Consider the following 9,638-nt stretch of genomic DNA (forward strand, 5'->3'; position numbering starts at 1 on the left):
TAAGATTTGTGACCCTGAACGACACTTCCAGCAGACTCAATGGGGATGAGGTTTATGCAGGGATATTGTGAATGACAGGGAGCCAGGGGGATTTAATGGGAAGGCCGTCTGCTGCAGGCAGTAGTGAGAGGCGGACCGGAGCTCTCATAGCCTGAGCCCCACACACCCTGTGGGCCTGTAGACCTCCAGCCTGTGGGCCTGTAGACCTCCAGTCTGTGGGCCTCTAGACCTCCAGCCTGTGGGCCTCTAGACCTCCAGCCTGTGAGCCAGGAGACCTCCAGCCTGTGGGCCTCTAGACCTCCAGCCTGTGGGCCAGGATACCTCCAGCCTGTGGGCCAGGAGACCTCCAGCCTGTGGGCCTCTAGACCTCCAGCCTGTGGGCCTCTAGACCTCCAGCCTGTGGGCCTCTAGACCTCCAGCCTGTGGGCCTCTAGACCTCCAGCCTGTGGGCCTGTAGACCTCCAGCCTGTGGGCCTCTAGACCTCCAGCCTGTGGGCCTCTAGACCTCCAGCCTGTGGGCCTCTAGACCTCCAGCCTGCGGGCCAGGAGACCTCCAGCCTGTGGGCCAGGAAGAGCCTCAGAAGAGAGGCCTGTTTTCACGTCATCAACAGTCCCTGATTGGCCGCAATTACGTTGTAACTACAGGAAATGGATGTGGCTGGAGGTCTAGACTGATCTGAGCTGGACTTAGAGGTGGACCTAGAGGTTTAGCTAAAGGTGGAGCTCGACCCAGAGGTGGAGCTGAACCTAGAGGTTGAGCTGGACCTGAGGTGGAGCTGGACCTGAGGTGGAGCTGGACCTGAGGTGGAGCTGGACCTGAGGTGGAGCTGTACCTGAGTTGGAGCTGGACCTGAGGTAGAGCTGGACTAGTCTAGCTCCACCCGTTGGCTCTGCAGTGAGCAGCCTCTGTGAAAGAGTTCACGGTGTTAAACCACAGTTAGTTTTGACCTGGTCATTTGATGGACAGGAGGCATTGGTGGAGTGCTGACATAGCGTATCACAGCAGTACCTATAAATGCATCACTCCTCTTTACAGGTGTAATTACATTGACGATGGGGAGCTGTTAACTCATCAGAATCACACGGGCCACCAAAGTGACTCTGACAGACTCCACCGGCTGCACAGTAAATGGAAACACACAGATGAATGTACGCGATAAACAGAGCTGGAACTTACCCAACGTAGCAAGCTATAAAATGTTTGTGTGTAACGCTCCAGGGCAACACTCCAGTCCCAGTCCAGCTGCAGAACTATTTGCATGGAAGGAGCGAAATAAATGATAAACAAAAAAACAAACCCTTATCTGTAATAATCGTACTGTTAACTAATAACTGGCGCTTGTAGAAATGGCCCATCACAGGTTGTGAGGTTTTCTGAGTAACGTCTGGGCTCTGGTTATCCTCAGCAGTCCTTCCTTCTCCTGTATGTGTATCACTGCCGTGCTGATATTCAGGCTACAGCACTCCCTCTCGTGTGATATTAGTAATCAGTTATCAGTTCATCAGCTCACTAGTTGAGTCTACGACCCGTGCCCTGGTCAAGAAGAAACAAACCCATAGTTAGAGTTATGAGCGACACCTGGGCTGTTTCGATTCAGAAACCTCTTTGGACAGTCTGCTGTGTGAGTCCTCTTTGGACAGTCTGCAGTGTGAGTCCTCTCTGGACAGTCTGCAGTATGAGTCCTCTCTGGACAGTCTGCTGTGTGAGTCCTCTCTGGACAGTCTGCAGTGTGAGTCCTGTGACTCTGTGCAGCCTTGCTGTTCTGTACCAGGCAGGGATAAAAGGCTCTATGAACTAACATAAAACAATATGACAATGTGATGGCCTGGGGTATGGCAAAGAGAGGAGGTTCGGTTTTTTAGCCTAAGCCCCTCAGCCTGAAGAGCCCTCCACTCAGATGTTTATATCAAAGTACTAAGTCACTAGGAGGTTTCAGAAGGAACGGTCTGGTGCTCGCAATTACTGCCTTGATATTGAATGTACTTTAAAATGGAAGCACAACATTGTCTAGCATGGGGTTGTTTGATGATGTCGATTGGTTTGTGTTTTGTTTTTCATGTTGTTACATCTCCCCGAACCTCTCTCTCTTTCCCTCTCTGTCTCTCTGTCTCTCCCTGTCTTTCTCTCCCTCTCACTCTCTCTCTCCTTGTGTTTTCTCAATGTCCCTATGCTCTGGATGCAATGAGACATCGACACAGCCTCACAGACAAGAAATAACTTTATTTAAATATAGTGATAGGCAAAACTTCACACTTCAAAATACTAATAAAAGAAAATTAATATTATCTTCTTTACAGTAGTATCCTCTTTACTCGGTACGTGTGTGTGTGTGTGTGTGTGTGTGTGTGTGTGTGTGTGTGTGTGTGTGTGTGTGTGTGTGTGTGTGTGTGTGTGTGTGTGTGTGTGTGTGTGCAAGGCGGTCTCCTGCTGTGCGTCGTGTAGACATTGTAACCGGATACAGCTCTATTCCCTGATGTCGGACTGAAGTGCATCAGAACACGATTCCTTTTATCGTCAAGCCTTTACAAAAAAAAAGATTCCCCTTCCAGGGAAACATCATGATGAATGGGGGCCACGTTCATCACACAGACGCCTACAAAACATGCACGCATTCACACTCAAACACACCAAAAGTGGTCTCCAGACCCGCCTCTTTAGATTCAATAAATAGACAGGGCGGTTCTACAAAGGAAGGCATTAGAGAGGTTAAATCACAGAGGAACAAGTGAATCTCCGACGCATCGAGTATTAGTAGCACTTGATATACAGGGGATCCGAGAATGAAGAGTCAGGTTATTGGGGAAGCAGGGAGAGAGAGAGAGAGGGAGAGAGAGAGAGAGGGTGAGAGGGAGAGTGATGGAGTGCCATTTAAGGAAAAGCATTTTGATCAGAACAATCAGGAATAAGATCCCCTTTGCAGCAATGACACAGACAATGGAGAAGAGAAATAAAACCTAAAATGTTTGAACCTAAAAACAGGTAATTGCATCTTGGTTGATGGAATAAGTTGTTATCGTCAACTTTTCTCTCTCTTTCTCCATGAATACCAAAAGCACAGGAGAGACCATCAAGTTCAACATTGTGGTTGTTCAACAGTTATGTCCGCACACAAGAAAAATGGATCATGATGTTTTCTTCCCTGCCTGTTAGATCATCTGTGCTCCACAAACCACAGTGTCAACCAGACACTGGTCATGTGCTTTATTTTGATTGGTTTGACTTTTTACCTTCTGATATCACTCAACACCAATTTTGGCCAATCATAAACGTAGACACAAATTGCAACAATTAGCACTATAATAGAATGGGCTGTTCCGGAAAGTTCCACTTCATTGTTTGATTACTCTTTAGGACTGGATGATTTATCATGTGACAAGTTGGTTCATTCATAAAAGTTGCATAACTTCATATTAGAGGTTAGGGAAAACATTTGACATTCTCAAATTAGCTTTAAGTTGTACGGTAAAAAATCAGTTCCTTTCTGGCTTCTATCAATTGCATGTAGAATCCCCTAAAGCTACAGTGTGTTAGAGAGCTTGTGGATGTCAGGGGTTTCCCATGGAGGGGTCGGGGGCTGCACTGGGACCCTCTGGCGCAAAGCTACAAGCAACCTCTTTATCATACCTTGTTTTCCTCCAAAGAAACATACTGTCATGTCAGTTTTATTAAGTCATGAGTGTGTTTTGAAGGCAGGGGTATGGAAGAATAAGAGGAACACCTTATGGATGACAATATCTAGAGAGAAATGAGAAGGGTCTCACATTGTTAACAAGGTAAATATTGGCTGATCCTGGGTCACAGCATGAGCAGGGCTGGGAGCCACTGACGTGTACTTCACGCTCGAAGGCAGAGTCAAGGAGCTGGCACTGACACTCCAGTATGTCAAATTCAAAAATCTCATGTTTTTAATGTTTTAGCTCACTAAATGAAGTTCATCTTCCAGCACACATTTATAACACACATGAAAATGCAAAATATCAAAATCAAATACAACAACAACTACAGTTGGTTGGTGTTTGGCAATCAAATCTTAAGCTAGTTTTGGCAAAGCAAAGTTCATAATGAAGACTGACGGTCAGACAGGAAGTGCTAGATGATTCGGGGCGGGGCATTTACTTTACAATTGTTGGCTACTTGGCTACTTCCGACTTTCAAGACAAATGGATTTAAAGGAATTTAACTCAATATTAAGACATATTTTAAGACACACCATTGGCTAATAACCCTACGCCGCAAATATTTGCTCTTGTAACAGATCAAACTCGTCTTCCTTTATAACACAGGAGAAGAGTTTTGATAGACAATTATGAAATAGTGATTCTGGTAAAAATTAATGATTATGAAATCAAAGTTGAGTAAAATTATTCTCATCTTTGCGTTCCCCTCTTAAGACCCAGTGGATTGCGACATTTCTGAATATGTTTGCAGCGTAGCTTTTAAGACACACCATTGGCTAGTTTGCGGTACAAAGGAAACAATTGGATTGGCTAACTGCTAACAGTTTCATGAAAAACAAACATACACACAAACAAAAACAAAAGCATCACTGCAAAAAAAATCAAAATATGGATTTCAGAGTCAAGAAGGCAAGCCGTGGAGCGTGGACACACACTCCATGCACACAGCAACTTAAAGACAGTAGAACCAGGTCTTCAGGCCTTTCGTACTGAGATCCACCAGACTTTGTACAACAAACCAGGCTGGGTGTGGTGGCAGAGAGGCTGGTTCAAATCTTAGAAAGACTCTCTTTAGGATGTACGTCTGAGACCCTTTAGAGTCGACCGCTTCCTTCATTGCTACGGTTCTTCCACTCAGAAAGGGGACGAATGGAAAGGAACTCAGGCTTCAACATAACTGTCTAACAGCTTCAGTTTGGGGGGAGCGGAGTACTCTGCTGAATGGCATGTCTTTAAATAACCTCAACAATTCAACCGTTCTGGGGGAGGGATATTTTCTTATTGAGAAACACTATGGGAGGAATTTGGCAGGCTTCAGTCTCAACCATTGAATGTCAAGAACATCTAGGATTATCATATATAAATCCGACTTGAACAATGGCTTGGACAACACTGACTACACAACATGACACACTGTGCCCCAGCGCACGGTGTTGTGGTTCACTGTCTCTGCAGCGCAGGGAGGGTTGGGCAGGGGACCATATGAGGCCCGTGTGTTTACAGTCGTTGGGGTGGAGTTTGGTCACGCTTCTCTTCATGGACCCGTCCTCAGCAGGGTGTCATGGTTGGGCCTGGTGTGTTATCATTCACATCGCCGTCATCCCTCATTTATCATCACATAGAAAACCGCTAATGGTTACATTAAAAAGGATGAATATCACAGGATCATATTCTCCGAAACAAAACAAAAAAAGTACATTGTCTCTCAAATAAAGCCTTCCTTTGTACATTGACGGTGGTGTATTGTGGGTAATGTAGGCGTGGCCTTTCTCCTATAAAAGCATTGATGTATAGAAAGTCCAAAGAGTTTTTTTTGTGGCAAACAATCATGAGTTCTGTTGTCCTGTGGTTCCCAGAAGCGTGACGTCGGTGTTCCTGGTACAAAGAGCCTGAGCTGGAGCGGTTCTGAGCTGGAGCGGTTCTGAGCTGGAGCGGATCCTCAGGTTGGGGATCACTACTAGGGACCCCCGAACCGGCCTGACACACATGTCACACACACTCTGAACCTCGTCACCAGTGTGCTTCGTCTCCCTCTCTCTCACACACAGACACACACACACACACACACGCGCTCACACACACGCACACACACACACACACACACACACACACACACACACACACACAGGGTGATCATAGAGTACAAACGCTTTGTGCACGCACACACACATCACCCTGGTTACATTGGTGGGACCATCATTCTGGGAGTGACTGTGATGGGAGAGAGATGGAGGGGGGGGGGGGGGAGTGAGTGAGGAAGAAAGAAAGAAAGAAAGAGAGGTCTTTAAAACATTGCCAAATATTTCATCACCATAAAAATTCCCTTGGTAAATAACATCAATGTGTTTTCCCATCTGTACAACAAACCCTGTTGTGTTATGGCGCTGAAGTGGTAAACATCAATAAATAAATACAGACAGATCCCCTTGACTCTAGCTGGCTCCCCTCATGCTGTTCACAGATAACCAGTCACACGCTAACGCAAGTGTGTGTGCACACTATTGCATGCACAGACACACAAGATCACTACCAATATACTAGCGCAGGTATATTACAATCAAATAGCCATCACCATCCATCTCTCTCATTATAATGTGAAGTACTATGGTGTGTGTGTGTGTGTGTGTGTGTGTGTGTGTGTGTGTGTGTGTCTGTGTGTGTGTGTCTGTGTGTGTGTGTCTGTGTGTGTGTGTGTGTGTCAATGTGTGTGTGTGTGTGTGTGTGTGTGTGTGTGTGTGTGTGTGTGTGTGTGTGTGTATGTCTCTAGAGGGGCAGATTCATTGCAGCTGTGCTTTGAGTTCTTGAAGCGTTAAACACTTCAAAACAACATCAACCAAGAAATATTGATGTTCAACATATTAATAGCCATTTAGAGAGAAGAGACATGTTTGAATACTAAGTCAAATCAATTTGTGAGATCATATTTTAGGAACAACTTGACATCCAACAATGTTTTAACTTACTCCCACATAATAGTACAATTTGTAATGTGCTGTCAGTGAAGTGTCCAATAGATAAAAGTACAATGATTCCTAAGTCCAACAGTTAATCATGGCACAGATAAAGTACAGCTGAGGAACAGTGGATCAGACGTTCAGAGTATGAGGTCCTCGCCATTGGACAATGCGGAGGGGAGATGATATTGATCAATTGATATAGATATTGATGATATTGTATGTAAATTGATTTATTGTTCTTTAACATGACCACTTGTGTGGAGCTTTGAGCTCTGTTTGGATGGGTTCTCATCTTGGTTATCAGTGCTTCTGAGCGTGCTGGGAGGCGGGGACGTACTTCAGCTGAAGGCCAGGCCCTGGAGGGAGCTGGCTGAGGAGTACTTGCTAGAGTCCACAAAGTTCTGGTCTGGGGGGGGGGAGACAGAGAGAGACAAAGAAAAGATGTAGGTCGCAGGAGAGATATTATTGAATGAAAGCTCAATTCTTTTCAAAAGGTTTTGTTTGAATCTGATCTGGGAGGATTTTATCTAACTTTTTTACTTTCAACTACGCTTTAAGTAACTCTGGTCGCTCAAGTAACACTAAATTGACCGTTATTGTAAATGGACACTCCATGATAGCACTTTATCACAAAGGTTCCTTAACTGTTAAGTCTAAGGTAATAGTTGTCACATAGAACTCCAGAATACAAAGACAAAGACGGAAGCAATGATGGCTTCAACGTAAAGCTAGAGTGGGGGGTTAGTGGTGGTGGTGTGGTGGTGGTTGAGTTGGTGTGGGTGGTGGTGAAGGTGTAGATGATGTGTTGGTTGTAGTGGTGGGTGGGGTCGGAGGTGCTGTTTAGGGTGGTGGTGTGGGTGGTGGTGGTGGTGATACTGGTGGTGGTGGTGGTGGGTGGTGTTGTGGGTGGTGTTGTGGGTGGTGGTTGTGGTGGTGGTGTGGGTGGTGGTGGTGGTGGTTGTGGTGGTGGTGGTGGTGGTGGAGGTGGTGGTGGTGGTGTGGGTGGTGTTGTGGGTGGTGGGTGTGGTGGTGGTGGAGGTGGTGGTGGTGGTGGTGGTGTGGGTGGTGGTGGTGGTGGTGGTGGTGGTGGAGGTGGTGGTGGTTGTGGTGGTGGTGGTGGTGGGTGGTGGTGGTGGTGGTGGTGTGGGTGGTGGTGGAGGTGGTGGTGGTGGTGGTGGTGTGGGTGGTGGTGGTGGTGGATGTGGTGATGGAGGTGGTGGTGGTGGTGGTGGTGGATGTGGTGATGGAGGTGGTGGTGGTCGTGGTGGTGGAGGTGGTGGAGGTGGTGGAGGTGGTGGTGGTGAGGGTGGTGGTGGGTGGTGGTGGTGGTGGTGGTGGTGGTGAGGGTGGTGGTGGTGGTGGGTGGTGGTGGGTGGTGGTGGTGGGTGGTGAGGGTGGTGGTGGTGGTGGGTGGTGGTGGTGGTGGTGGTGGTGTTGTGGGTGTGGTGGTGGTGGTGTGGGTGGTGGTGGTGGTGGATGTGGTGGTGGTGGTGGTCCTGGTGTGGGTGTGCGGGGTGGTGATGTGAATGGAGGTGGTGGTGTTGATGGTGTACCACTGGGGTTACCTTGCAGCCCGTTGCCGTTGGCGCCGGTGCAGGATGGGGGGGGCGAGGAGGAGGGCCGGACCACCGGGGCGAACGCCGACTTCTGCTTGACGGCGGCCGACACCATGTTGGCCGGGGAGAAGGAGAAGACCCCCGAGGTAGGGCAGCTGGGGGGGAGGGAGGTAGAGGAGACCATGGTGGGGCTGGAGGGCACGACTGGGGGAGGGGGCGGACAGAGAGAGGGGGGACACGTGGGGAGGGGTGGGACTGATTAGATAGGGAGGAGTTATCTCTTCAAGAGAGCTGATGAAGCACCCCTAGGTGCTGACCCACTGCCCACCAGACCAGGACGGGCCAGGGGACGCAGCCACAGGTGGACACCCAGGGCAGGGACTCTGTTGGGCCAGCAGGTGGACGAGGCCTTGGGACGACCCTGATGCCTCATCGTCATCATCCTCATCGCCATCATCATCATCATCATCATCATCATCATCATCATCATCATCATCATCATCACCAACATCATCATCATCTCCATCATCATCATCATCATCATGGCCATCATCATCATCATCATCATCATCACCAAGGCAACCGACTCCCTGTGCTTTTTGCCATGGAGAAAATGAAATATGAGAGGGTGAGAGGCATGCCACATGAAAGAGGGCCGGGGCCGAGGAGAGGATGTGTGGATGTTGTGAAAACAGGAAGACAGAAAGCCTCATGGTCCACACGCCATCTGAGGCCTTTACTCTCAGCTGGTGTGTGTGAGTGTGTGCTTGTGTATGTGTGTGTGTGTGTCTGTCTGTGTCTTTGTGTGTGTGTGTGTGTGTGTGTGCGCAAGTGTGTGTGTGTGTGTGTCTGTTTGTGTGAGAGAGCGTGTGTGTGTGGGTGTGTTTGTTAATGTGTTTGTGTGTGTGATAGTGTGTGTTTGTGTGTGTGTGATTGTGTGTGTTTCTGTGTGAGAGAACGTGTGTGCGTTTGTGTGTGTGTGTGTGTCTGTGTGTGTGTGCTTATATGTTTGTATGTGTGTGTGTACGTGTGTGAGTGTGTGTGTGTGTGTGTGTGTGTGTGTGTGTGTGTTTCTGTGTGAGAGAACGTGTGTGCGTTTGTGTGTGTGTCTGTGTGTGTGTGTGTGCTTATATGTTTGTATGTGTGTGTGTACGTGTGTGAGTGTGTGTGTGTGTGTGTGTGTGTGTGTGTGTGTATGTGTGTGTGTGTATGTGTGTGTGTATGCGTGTGTGAGTTTGTGTGTTTTTGTGTGAAAGAACGTGTGTGCGTTTGTGTGTGTGTGTGTGTGTCTGTGTGTGTGTTGTGTGTGTGCGCGTTCCTCACTGGCGTAAGGCGAGTTGGCTGCAGACCCGTTGAGGAAGGGGGGTGAGCCCCCCAGGGTGGTCATGGAGGTGTTGTTGGGGTAGCCATTGATGGAGCTGGTGACGGAGGTGTAGCTGCCCTGCTG

The 9,638-nt window shown here is 48.1% G+C and overlaps 1 protein-coding gene across 1 annotated transcript in view; it reads right to left on the reverse strand.

Annotated features, from left to right (window-relative positions):
• Nucleotides 1–4,029: 4,029 nt before the first annotated feature.
• The window catches only part of LOC307077651 (transcription factor COE1-like), a 33,159-nt gene continuing 27,550 nt past the window's right edge, over nt 4,030–9,638 (reverse strand). Inside the window, exons 12-15 of the mRNA XM_079739082.1 lie at nt 9,515–9,638; nt 8,201–8,395; nt 6,973–7,041; nt 4,030–5,889 (exon numbers count right to left, since the gene is read on the reverse strand). The exon at nt 9,515–9,638 is cut by the window's right edge and continues 68 nt beyond it. Of these exons, the coding sequence (XP_079595208.1) occupies nt 6,974–7,041; nt 8,201–8,395; nt 9,515–9,638 (387 nt within the window). The 3' untranslated portion in view covers nt 4,030–5,889; nt 6,973. The remainder of the gene's footprint in view (nt 5,890–6,972; nt 7,042–8,200; nt 8,396–9,514) is intronic.

The sequence above is a fragment of the Pollachius pollachius genome, assembly GCF_949987615.1.
Source record: "Pollachius pollachius genome assembly, chromosome: 6".
Lineage (NCBI taxonomy): Eukaryota > Metazoa > Chordata > Actinopteri > Gadiformes > Gadidae > Pollachius > Pollachius pollachius.